Here is a 12869-nt window from a genome sequence, read left to right as displayed (position 1 = left end):
TTTTTTTAACTCAGTTCTATGGCCTAATGGAAATACAGTAGTTGGGCCTGATAATCACTAGAAAAGAGCACTGGTGAGACTTAAAATTCTCATGACTGAGGAAACCTGGCATATACATGTATGTGGTCATACATATGCTGGTTTGGGTTTTTCCTCCCTTTTTTTCTTTCATTGTTAGTTATTACTAGTAGTTGAATTTGTTTCATACTAAACTGTTGTGCTCTTTGACCAAGAAAATCTCAGTAATCTGTTACTTTTTCTTAACCATCAAAGTTTATTCAATTATGATATTTAAATAAAATACGGGAGAAATTTAAATCAGAATTCTTAGCTGTTGAAAATAACACAACTTTGGATTTCTCTTCTCACTTAGTTGATTTTTATAACAACAAATCTAAATTTGACATTCAAAATTTGCTACTCTCAAAGCAGTTTAAACTGCTTTAGCTGTCAGGCATTACTTAATAACCCAGTCAGATCACAAATATCCAAAGTGATGATTATTTAAAAAAAAAAAGAAAGAAAGCATATCACGTTTTAGGAGAAAGAGTAGCAGCAGCTGACGGGGTGTGTGGTGTTAATCAAGTCTTCTGATTCCTGATACACCTGTGATAATACAGACAGTTTCCCTTGATGACATGAAATACAACTGTAGGAAAATGTAACCAAACAAGTCACCATCTTTCACTGTACACTGCCTAAAAACCATAAATGTTAAAAATTGGGAAAGAGCAGAGTCCTGGAAACTATGTTATTATGTGCAAAGTGGCAACTGAGGTGAATGCCTCCAGGCCAATTTCATTTGGTGACATAAAGCAAAAGCAAACAGTATCATTTATTTTTCTAATGCTTTACACTTGATTTATAGTGAGTACATTTGGCCATATGGAAGCAACAAGGGCTTCTAATGGTAGGTCCCTTTCCCATTTTGCCTATCTCTGTGCCTCCATTTGTATTATGAGGAAGAGGACCAGAGTTAAGGTCTGTTGATTTTTTTACTAGATTTTTTCCCTTGACACCAGCAGGTAACTAAACACTTTCAGCATGAGAAAGGAGAAGTAAATCTAAACCACAAAGGTGGTGAGTAGCTGGGAAGTTTCCCCTGTTCCCTCGTCCCTATTCTCTGTGTATGGGCATTATTCTAGGCATTAAGAATTGAATGAAGCCAACTTACTACAAGAGTCTGTCGTTGACTCAAATAGGGGTGCTTAATTTAAGCTGACAACATAGAGACTTTAATACCATTCTCTCTTTTGCAGCGCCAAAAGAAATTGTACCACACCATGACACGTGACATACGATGACACTGTTGTGGACAGCCTGCGTTCTCTACCACACACACCCTGCTCTCCGGGTTCCATGTGTTTGCTTGTATCGTTTTCAGTAGTTTTCCCCCTTAACTTTCCCTCCTGCTCTCCTTCCCCCCCTGAATAAAAGTTCTAATCTTGCCCATCCTTCGAGGCCCACTTCTGCCATGTGCCTTGCCTGATCCCTTAATCATAAGCAGTGCATGAGCAGTCATTCCACCTGTCTCTCCTTCAGCTCCTGTGACTTGCCATTACAGTTATTTGTGTACAAGACAGAAATCTCCTACAGAACTTTTTAACTCCTTGAGAACAGGGACCATTCCTTTGTCCACCTCCATATGCTGACCCATGCATTCCACACCCTCCTCCCAATGTTTAGCCCTTAGAATGTGTTCATGTGGCAAATTATCTAATGGCATTTCAAGTTTGAGCTACTGAGAATACCTGGTAATAGAGGGTAATTAGCTGTATCCACAGAATGCTTTAGACCACACACATATAGGTCTTTTAAGGTCTGCAGCTCCCACGCAGTAGGAGGGGGCAGAGAAGAGGAATTACATTGTTTCACTTGTCCACTAGAAGAGGACACATCTAATAGGTAGCCTGTATTTCCCCACCTCCTGTCTGCACTGTTTTTAATGAAAATTGCAAACAAATGTCCTTGTTGACCCTCATTGAAAAAAACTAACATTCATAGATAAATTAGTAAGTGTGAGAAATCTATTGGATTTGTTTCCCCAACATTCTTGCTCAAAACCCATTTCCTTAGGCTGAAGTAAAACAGATTTTTAAATTTAATAATAATAATAATGGCACCTATGACAGTTAACTTTTTTATATAGTTGCTGTGTGGGAAAATCTTTCCTAGTAAACGTAATGTTTAAATTCCCTTGTTTAGGGCTCTAACCTAATCTTTCCCATTTCTGGAGGAAGTTATAGCATTAGAGAGCTTAGATTCCATCTCTGGAGTCGTTTCTTTCACAGCCTACATGTCATGGTGTCTGTGTCTCAGCTGATGCTGACTTTGCACCCTATACTTTAGCCACTTAGGGAATGCCACATGGCAGGACAAGGAGGCCAGATTTATAGCTCATTCTTCTCTAAAAGGAAGCAGGGCATATAGGTCTATAGAAACCAGCACAAATCAGATTCCCCTACCATGTGTGGACAGTGTTCCTCCGGATAGAATTTAACTCTAGAATACATAGTAGAAAAGAATTTCTCTCTTATCTCTCCCACCCCTGCTCTCATTTCTTTTTGAGGTCACATACTTTTCTTTGAGAGTTTTTCTTCTTTAAACTCACTTCTGACTCATTCACCTCACCATGAGGGAATGCCTATATAATCCTGAAGTTGCTGATTTCAAGTCTTTAATATGATCTGTTTTCTCTCTGGCAGTTAAGGTCAGCCAGTACATAGCCATTACTTTTAAACCTCCTGCAAGAATGTCATTCAGCAGTAACTGCTGAATGAGAAGAAGTCTGAGCCATTATGACTGTTGAGATGATTTCGCTCATCTTTCTAAGTGGAGGACAGCCCAGGATAGAGGAGGTGAGACAGATTCTCTTGTCTCAGGTTCGCTTAAATTCAAGGAGTTCTGTGTACCTACTTTCACCGTGGTTTCAGCAGTGGTGTTTACTGAGACTCCTCTTATTGTTGGACAGTAGCTTATCTATTTCAGGTAAAGAACCTAGATGCAGAGACCAGAGTTGATTTATGCAAGTTCACATGGTCAGGCTGTATCTAGGCAGGATTTGAGTTCATACCATGGAATGCTTCTTTTAGAACAAGGTCTATAAGACTTTGAGGTAGAAATCATAAAGGAATCCATTTGCAGTAAGGCTTCTTACTTCTTCACTATTACCTGTTAGTGTGGTCCCAAGCCCCACAGTTAAATTTTCCTGGTGAAATTTTAAAGTAATCTTTGTAAAGAAACTGTACTCCATTAAAATTTAATTTAAAAAAAATAATCTTGCTTTAGCAATGGTGAGTAACTCAAAGATACACTTTGTCCACTTCACCATTTATCTTACCATATTTCCTAAAAGATAGATTTCTTACTAGAGAAATAAATAGAAAATTAGTTACTTGCTCTTACAAAATTTTGATGCCTCAATTTTGTAGCGTTTCTTTATTATAATAAACCCCAAAGAATCCTAAAGAACCCTAAAGGATTCCTAATCCACCCAGGAACCTCTTTACCAACTTAATGAGATTCAGAACAGAAGAATTCTTTTTAAAAAGTAAGTGGTTCCCCAACTCCAGTTGAAAAATAATCTTCTAAAACGCTTGTAAACAGAATTAATAAGAGAAAATAGGAGATTTCTTTAACCCTAGTCATGATAGGAGTTTCTGAGAACTTAGTTTACTCTGAAAATCTGTTTAGCCACAGAATAAATTGTGCCTTTCTCCCTTAGGAGGCTTAGGCTTAGACATGGTATATTAAATATTTAGTTGTTTTCCAGAATACCCTTGTAGGGGAGGTTAATATTAATAACCCAATTTATGCAAGCAGTCGTCTACTGCAAAAAAAGGATGTTGATAAATTTAAGATCTCGTAGTTGTTCCAGAGTCAGAAATACCCTCTTTGGAGTTTCATGCTTCATTCAGTTATTTCATTTCAGTTGCTTAGTTGTGTCTGACTCTTTGCGACCCCATGGACTGCAGCATGCCAGGCCTCCCTGTCCATCACCAACTCCTGGAGTTTACTCAAACTCAGTTCTGTTGAGTCAGTGATGCCATCCAACCATCTCATCCTCTGTCGTCCCCTTCTCCTCCTGCCTTCAGTCTTTGCCAGCATCAGACTCTTTTCCAGTGAGTCAGTTCTTCACATCAGGTGCCCAAAGTATTGGAGTTTCAGCTTTAGCATCAGTCCTTCCAATGAATATTCAGGACTGAGTTCTTTTAGGATGGTCTGGTTGGATCTCCTTGCTGTCCAAGGGACTTTCAAAAGTCTTCTCCAACATCACGGTTCAAAAGCATCAATTCTTTGGTACTCAGCTTGCTTTATAGTCCAACTCTCACATCCATACATGACTACTGGTGAAACCATAGCTTTGACTATATGGACCTTTGTTGGCAAAGTAATGTCTCTTTTTTTTAATATGCTGTCTAGGTTGGTCATAACTTTTCTTCCAAGGAGCAAGCGTCTTTTAATTTCATGGCTGCAATCACCATCTGCAGTAATTTTGGAGCCCCCCAAAATAAAACCTGTCACTGTTTCCATTGCTTCCCCATCTATTTTTGCCATGAAGTGATGGGACCAGATGACATGATCTTAGTTTTCTGAATGCTTAGTTGGTATTGCCTTATCCTCTCTTGCTTGTGTGCATGCTAAGTCGCTTCAGTTGTGTCCAACTCTTTGCAACCCTATGGACTATAACCCGCCAGGCTCCTTTGTCCCTGGGATTCTCCAGGCAAGAGTACTAGAGTGAGTTTGCATGCCCTTCTCCAGGGAGTCTTCCCCACCCAGGAATTGAACCCACATCTCTTATATCTCCTGCATATCCTCTCTTAATTCTAAGAAAAACCAGAGTGCCAGGATTTGAATTGGATGCTAAAGTCTTTGCAAGCAGATATAGAACATGAAGCAGAGGAAGTGTTTCCATTTTCATCTGGGACCTTGTTATCCAAAGCATTTCATTTAAATCATGAAGTCCCTCCCCCCCCCCAGAAAAAAAACCTATCAAGGTTCGTCTGAGCCTCAGAATCTCCTCATTTTTGCATCAACAAGAAATAATAGCCATATGCACAGAAGATACTTGTTACTTTTTAGGTCTCTTTCCATTTTTCCTTCTTCAACATTTCATTGTATTTCTTTAATGAGAACATTATCTCTACCTTTGCTGAGAAGACAAGCAATATTTTTCTATATAGGCAACTTTTTTTAGTTCCTCTTTGCTGGAGTAGACCTATGCTATAGTCCAAAGAATCGATATATTTATTTTTTCTGAAGTTCATTAATTCTCCCTCCGGCAACTGAAAGGAGTCATTCAAGAATTAGGCAATATGACTTTCTGTGATTAGACTAGTTAATCATGGAAGTCACACCAGAATACTAAACCAGTCTGTTTTTAACCATCAACCTAAGAAATTCATATCAACAGTTCTAACTTTGAAACATGTAGTTTTTACTTGAGCATTTTGATTTTTCCTACTTCCAAGAAATAGCTTAAAATAAACTTCTTATTCCTTTAATTCCCAATTTTCTCCCTGATCCCCTTTTATACCCTCTCCCTCAGAGGTGTTGGCCCTGATTCCTGGGTTGGAGGGCAGGACATTCTTAGAATTCATGAGGCTTGCTTCAAGAGGGTGTCTGCTTTGAGGTCATGTAGAAGGACTAATTTTAGCTTCAGGATCTTATGCATATCATATCTTATAAATGACCTATAAAGCATTTTTAAATATTGCAGACATTTTAAAAGATGAAACCAATTAAATTTTTATAATAGAGGGTGGGATAGAAAAATAAGATGCAAAGGTTGGAGGACAAAATCAACTACAGGAAGCACAGCTCGGATTTCACCGGGTTCCAGTGTTAAATGGTTTGTCCTTTTGCTTTACCCAGCTTGTGTCAAGGTGAATAATGCTTTTTTTTTTTTTTAATAATGCTTTAGAGGCAAATTCTCCAAAGTTAAAGGCAGAGAACATTCACTAGGAACAGTGTATTTTTTAAATTATCAGTATCATTGTCATCATTTTCTTTCCTCTCTGCTTTTAATAGTCATGCTTATTTGTATCCTAATTAAGAATTGCCTCTAAGAAACACGCTATTCTTCATAGTAAAGTTCAGATAGTTGAGTATATGGAGTTGTTGTCATTGCTTTGTTTTATTTCAATGCTCGTGTGCTTGGTTTTCCATATTTACCTACACGGGCTAGGTGGTAAAGAGAGAAGCGGAGGCAACTCAGCAACCTCTGGCCTCTCAGGAGAATCTGGAGAAAGCAAGCAGCTACCATTGCTCATGCCTTCTTTCCTGGTAGCCCTCCAGGGCCCGCACACACTCCACCCTTTCAAATTGTACTTCTCATGGCCTTCCAACCACAAATGAGAATCCCTATTCCTGTTGCTTTGCTCAGTACATTATTCCTCCCTACCTAGAATGCCAACTTCTCTACCTTTTTTTTCTTTTTTTTTTTTTTGCTTAAAGAGGTAGTATTAAATAGGGGGAAGCCAAGAAGCTTTGTAGTAAAATGGAACTGATTCAAATCTACTACTTACTTATATTTGATCTACTACTACTTACTTATATTTGACCTCAGACAAGTTGCTTAATCTCATGGAGAATCAGTTTCTTTGTCTGTAAAACTAATAATATTTCATAGGGTGTTTTTGAGGCGTAAGTGGGAAAAAAATTCGAAAGTACTGAAGAAATACTGGTCCCCTTCCTTGTAATTCCCCCTTTTTAAAGTTGTGTTTTTAAGTCCTACGTATTCTTCACACTTCAAGATCTTCCCACTCAAAGCTCATTCTCTGAAGCACCTACTGGGCACAGTAGACCAGTTCATTAGTGTTTGTTGTCTTTATTTACTGTCTCCCCAAGTTGCTTGTTAAATTTCTTGAGAGCTAAAGCTCTCTTGAAAGAGTCTTCAGTTTCTGACGTAGCCTTGTTGAAAATAGCCTCAGATGTATGATAGTGTAGAATTGGAAAATGGAAAGTGACTCCCAAAGTATGCAGTTCCCCTCTCTCTAAACTAGTAAAGGCTTTATGTTTTATTGGTACAATGAGGGAAATGACTGAGTAGCACTTTCAGAAATTAGAGAATCTGAAGGGGAGTCATCAGATCCAGAAAGACTTCCTGTATTCCCATTGCTACAAAGACAGCTTGATTGGGTACATACATCTCTTTGAGGCAACATTCTCTTTTAAAAGAAAAAAAAACTTTTAGAACATGTTTGGATGTTCTGATAAAGGAGGAAAGTTACTTATACACTCTGTTATCAGAGAAGTGTCGTATAATAGGAATGTAGGCTTCTGTTGAATATACATCTTCCGCAACAACGCACGTGGAACATGAGGAGACCTGTTCAGCCATCCAGATCTCCACCAGAGAAGACACAGCAGTCTAGTAATACATTCCTCTTCCCAGAGAATGACTATCAAGTGGAGCTAGATAGTGGCTGTTTATCTCTATTAACACATGGCTCCCTAATAAGTTCAAAGCTCTTTGACTCCTGGGCAAAGTTGTATCAAGAGGTCATGCTCACTATATATGTCAGAAAGTATTAGGTTGGTACAAAAGTAATTGTGGTATCAGGCCATGAATTTTAAATCGTTACAACTAGGTGCAAACAGATCTTTATTAATCAAAATAGGAAGCATTACAATCAACACATTTTTGCCAATGAGAATCAAGTTTGTTTATTCCTGTAGCATAAAAATCCATGCTTTGGGATTTGAGAAGCTCTTGGAAAGCGTTTTCTGCTTCCTGCTGGTTGTGGAAGCATTTTCCCTGCAAAAAGTTGTTGAGATACTTGAAGACGTGGTAGTTGGCTGGCTACTGGAAGTTGACAACGGCCAACTGAAAGCAATCACTGAAGCTGATTCTCTTAGAACTATACGAGAAGTAGTCGAAGAACTCAACTTCAACCATTCTACAACATTTGGCATTTGAAGCAAACTGGAAAGATGAAAAGCTAGATAAATGGGTGCCTCATGAGCTGACTGAAAATCAGCTAAAATCAGAGGTCAGGTAAATATGACAGATGAGACAAAATTTTGTAGGCCAGTTCACTCAGCCTTCAACCGTTCTACAACATTTGGCGTTTGAAGCAAACTGGAAAGGTGAGAAGCTAGATAAATGGGTGCCTCATGAGCTGACTGAAGCTAAAATCAGAGGTCAGGTAAATATGGCAGATGAGACAAAATTTTGTAGGCCAGTTCACTCAACCTTTGAAGCACTGGTTGTGCAGTTGGGTGTTATGACAAAGATTGGGCCCATTCTGTTGACCAATACCAGCTGCAGGCGTTGCAGTTTTCAATTCATCTGATCGATTTGCTGAGCATACTTCTCAGATGTAATGATTTCACCAAGATTCAGAAAGCTATATTAGATCAGATGGGCAGCAGACCACCAAACAGTGACCATGATTTTTAGTGCAAGTTTGGCTTCGGGAAGCACTTTGGAGCTGCTTCTCTGTCCAACCAGTGGGCTGTTCATTGCTACTCAGTGGTTAGAGCAATCATAGAATCCACTTTTCATCACATGTCACAATCCGATTGAGAAATTGTTGGTTCACTGTTGTTGCATAGAATAAGAGAAGACAGCACTTCAAAGCTGTGATTTTTTTGATTTTCAGTCAGCTCATTTATCTAGCTTTTCATCTTTCCAGTTTGCTTCAAATGCCAAATGTTGTAGAATGGTTGAAGTTGAGTTCTTCGACTACTTCTCGTATAGTTCTAAGAGAATCAGCTTTAGTGATTGCTTTTAGTTGGCCGTTGTCAGCTTCCGGTGGCCAGTCACTGCACTCCTCCTCTTCAAGGCTTTCGTCTCCTTTACAAAACTTCTTGAACCACCACTGCACCGTGCGTTTGTTAGCAGTTCCTGGGTCAAGTGCATTGTTGATGTTGTGAGCTGTCTTCGCTGCTTTACAACCCATTTTGAACTTGAATGAAAAAATTGGTTAAAAGAATTTGCTTTTTTGTCTAACATTTCTGTAGTCTAAAATAAATATAAAATAAACAGTAACTAGTAAGTCATTAGCCAAAAAAAAAAAAACATAAAGTGAGAAATTCATATAAAAATGATGAATAAATAAATACGTTTATTTAAGAATGTATTGTAGTATCAACTGGCAGAGTTCAGCAGTGCAAAACCGCAGTTATTTTTGTACCAGCCTAGTTTCACACAGTGCTATGATTACATTGAAATGTGACATTTTATGCTTAGATAAATCGTTACTGGGCTTCCCATGGGGTGCTAGTGGTAAAGAACCTGCCTGCCAACACGGAAGACACACAAGAGGTGCGGGTTCAGTCCCTGAGTCGGGACAATCCCATGGAGTAGGAAATAACAACCCCACTCTGGTATCTTTGCCTGGAAAATTCCCCTCCATGGGCAGAATAGCCTAGCGGGCTGCAGTCCATGGGGCTGCAAAGAGTCAGACACACTCATGCTTCCCTTGTGGCTCAAACGGTGCAGAATCCCCCTGCAAGGCGGAAGACCAGGTTGACTCCCTGGGTCGCATGATCCCCTGGAGAAGGAAATGGCACCCCACTCCAGTGTTCTTGCCTGGAGAACCCCATGGACAGAGGGGCCTGGCGGACTACAGTCCATGGGGTTGCAAAGAGTCAGACACACGATTGAGCGACTGACACTTTCACACATGATCAAAATTTGTTTTCCAAAAGAAAAACAGGCACCTGTGTGATCTGACAGTCACAAATGTGGCTTCTCCGCTACCCTATCGCCCTCCAGGTCCTTGGTTTTTAATTTCTAATCCTTTACCTTTTAGTCTTTCACTTTAAGCTATAATGCAAGATTGGTATACTCTTCTGCTATAATTCATCTATCTCCAGACTTATTCAGATACTCATCTGTCATTTCTCACGTTCGAAAGGCAAATGGAAGGAAAACCACTTTTTTTAATGATGTTTCTGACTTTCAGAGAAGTGTTTCACAATCATTCATGAAGAATGGAGGAAGATCTTGGGACTTTGTTCTTAGAGCTTTTTCCCCAAATACTTAACAGTAGCCTAACGGGTGAAACTTGAACTTAAGTGCAAAATCGTGACTCACAGTTATGACCTGGCTTTCAAGGGCACTTTCCTCCTGCTGAAGAAAAGCGCAACGGTCCCCTTTTTGCTCTTCCGGATACTTGGGGGCCTTGAGCTGTGGGACTACACAAGAGAGGTTTCTAATATGCTCTGTCTGTGTCTCTTGTCATTGAGGTGATTGTCATGTGAAAACCCTGGACAACAGCCATGAGAAACAGAAGTATTTTGACAGCTCACAGCCACTGGCCGCTGCCGAAGAAGAGCCCTCTGAGGCGGGGACAGAGGAAGGCCCCGTGCTCCCTGTTGAGAGTTCAGGGAGGGGCTCAGATGTCCTTAGACTTGAAAGTAAGTTGCTTTGACCTGAGCTGTGTTCCTGGGGTAGAATCAGCTCTCAGGCTTGGAGCTTAACTTAGGCTTCTCTTTCCTCTCAAGCACTTGTTTCTTTAACAGTCACTTACTGTTCTGTAGAATCATGAGGGTGACCCCAGATTGGGAGGCAGAAGACAAGTTGTAATGTGAAATTGCTCTTCACACTTCTTCTCCCTCCACCTCAAGGTCTTCGTTTTCTAGAGCCAATTTGATTTATGTACCAGTCTTCTTAATGTCATTAGTTTATTGAGTAAATCATCAAAAAAAGAAAGCACGTTGTATTTACACTAACCCAGGAAAATTTAAAGATTTGAAATAACGGGCGTACCTACTAGGCCCTCTTCTAAACTTCCATTTTATGATCACATTTTGAGCTGTGCTGTGCTGAAAAGTTCTTAAGATGTATCAGTCTGTTTATAATTACCAAAATCAGTGACTTCCTTTTAGTACTCATCCAACTTCAACCTCTTCACTGCCTTTGGAACTGTGCACAACTCCCCACTGGGAGCTCCTTCCTCTCCCTCTTGGCTTCTGGGGTATCGCTTGATCTTGGTTCTCGTCTTCTCCTCAGAGTATCTTTTTTCAATTTCATTCACTTATTCTTTACTTTGTCCTTTGTTTATTTATTTTTTTACCCAGGATCTTAACCTTGGTCTCCTTTTCTTAGTTCCCTCTTTGTAATCTCTTGGCCTTTGAGATGCATTGGAGTACACCAGTGTCTCTAAATCCGTACTTTCAGCTAAAACCCTCTGTGACCCCAGATCTTACTTCTGTCTTTTTAGCGTTCTATCTGGATGTGCCACAGGCACTTCACATGTAACATACCTAAAATTGAACTTGTCCTCATTTTGTCCTATTTCCTGAACTGCTTCTGATTGCTATATTCGTGCTTCCTGAATGGCACAGCTCACCCAGTCACCACTATATCCAGTCAATCCCTAAGACCTGTTAAACTCCCCATCTCTCTGTCTGTTTCTTCTGTCACTATCTGCATTCCGACTCTCTTCGTTTGGGTCTGGGCTGTTAAGAGTAGCATCGTGGTTGGCGCCCTATATCTAGTCCTTTACTTCATTCATGTGTGGAGAGAGTGGGAGAGGTGGGTATGTGGGTATGTGAGAGGGAGAGGATACATATAATTGGTATATAATTTAAAAAGCAGAAGTAACCTGTTACCAACTTCTTGTGTGTCCATGGCGTGGTTTTTAAAATCAGACCTGATCTGGTAAGTTGCCTATGCTTAAAATTTTCTATGGTTCTCTATTATCTATAGTTCTGTTCAGCCACTCAGTCGTGTCTGACTCTTGGCGACCCCATGGATTGTAGCCTGCCAGGCTCCTCTGTCCATGGAATGCAAGGGCTCTGGAGTGGGGAGCCATTCCCTTCTCGGATCGAACCCAGGCCTCCCACATTGCAGGCAGATTCTTTACCATCTGGGCCACCAGGGGAGCCCACCTACTACCTGTAGGAAGAATCCAGATGTCTTCCTGTGGGATGTGAGGCAGCTTGGCCCTGCATTCTGTCTCAGCTGTGCTGTCCGCTGGTGCTGTATGCAGCGGGGAATGCAGGCCTCTCCCTGTCTCCCTCACTCGGCGTGCTGCTCCGAGCCCCCGTTCCTCTGCAGAGGCTGGGAAGGGCCCCGTACACACTGCCTTTATACAACCCCTGTGCGTCTCCAAGTTCAGCTCGGATGTTGCCTTCTCTGTGAAGCATTCACAAAGGTCGCCAAGAGTTCAGTTGCTTCATTTGCTGTCTTGTTCCTCCTTTTTGTCAAGGCCCCTTTTATACCGTATGAAATGCTTGTATACCTGGCGTCCCGACAGACACTGAGCCTCTTATATACTGTGTCCTGTGTGACTTTACATTTCTGTGCACAGAAATGCTCTTTAGAGAGGTGAAATGTGCCCTTTGCCTCGTTCATAGGTTGGATGAACATATCTAGCAATTACAAAATCTCATGTTTCCTTCTGAGTTAGGTATATTATATATAAACAAATGATGTCTAAGAGAAGACACCTCAAAGGGGGATGTTGTGACTCTCACTTCTGTAGGTTTAGAAAATTAATTCCATCTCTTCTACCAGGAATCGTGAGGCTTTAAGGAAATTAATTTCCCATTTACCTACTCAGAAGAGACTGACTTAAACCAGATGGCCACTTTGTTCATTGACAGTGGGGCCGCTCCTCTCTGGTGCCCGGGGGCCTCGTGTCTCTCTGGTATCAGGTACCCACACAACCCCATGAACATCATGAGTTATCATGAGATAAACTCAGAATCAACACAAAATGAAACTGAGTAGTGATAAAGGGGTATTTTTTCCAGCCTACAGAAACTGACCCCATTCCAGTATGACTCCTTAATGACTGGAATACTCATGGCTACCAAATTAGAATCTTTTACTAGGACAATTCAGAATAAAACCCAACCAGAGTCTTAACTGTGTGTCACTTCATTTTCTGAATACATCATTGCTCGAGGCA

General features: G+C 40.5%; 1 protein-coding gene across 3 annotated transcripts in view; it reads left to right on the top strand.

Annotated features, from left to right (window-relative positions):
* TTC17 (tetratricopeptide repeat domain 17) overlaps nt 1–12869 on the top strand; it is a 116176-nt gene that overhangs the window by 62652 nt on the left and 40655 nt on the right. For 2 of the 3 annotated variants that reach the window (XM_065944429.1, XM_065944431.1), the window contains exon 17: nt 10198–10368. The exons of the other annotated variant lie outside the window; for it this stretch is intronic. In XM_065944429.1, the coding sequence (XP_065800501.1) occupies nt 10198–10368 (171 nt within the window). The remainder of the gene's footprint in view (nt 1–10197; nt 10369–12869) is intronic. 3 annotated transcript variants of the gene reach the window in all.

This window comes from Muntiacus reevesi, chromosome 9, assembly GCF_963930625.1.
Source record: "Muntiacus reevesi chromosome 9, mMunRee1.1, whole genome shotgun sequence".
Taxonomy (NCBI): Eukaryota; Metazoa; Chordata; class Mammalia; order Artiodactyla; family Cervidae; genus Muntiacus; species Muntiacus reevesi.
Note: the sequence above shows the minus strand (reverse complement) of the source record. Positions and strands in the feature narration are given on the sequence as shown.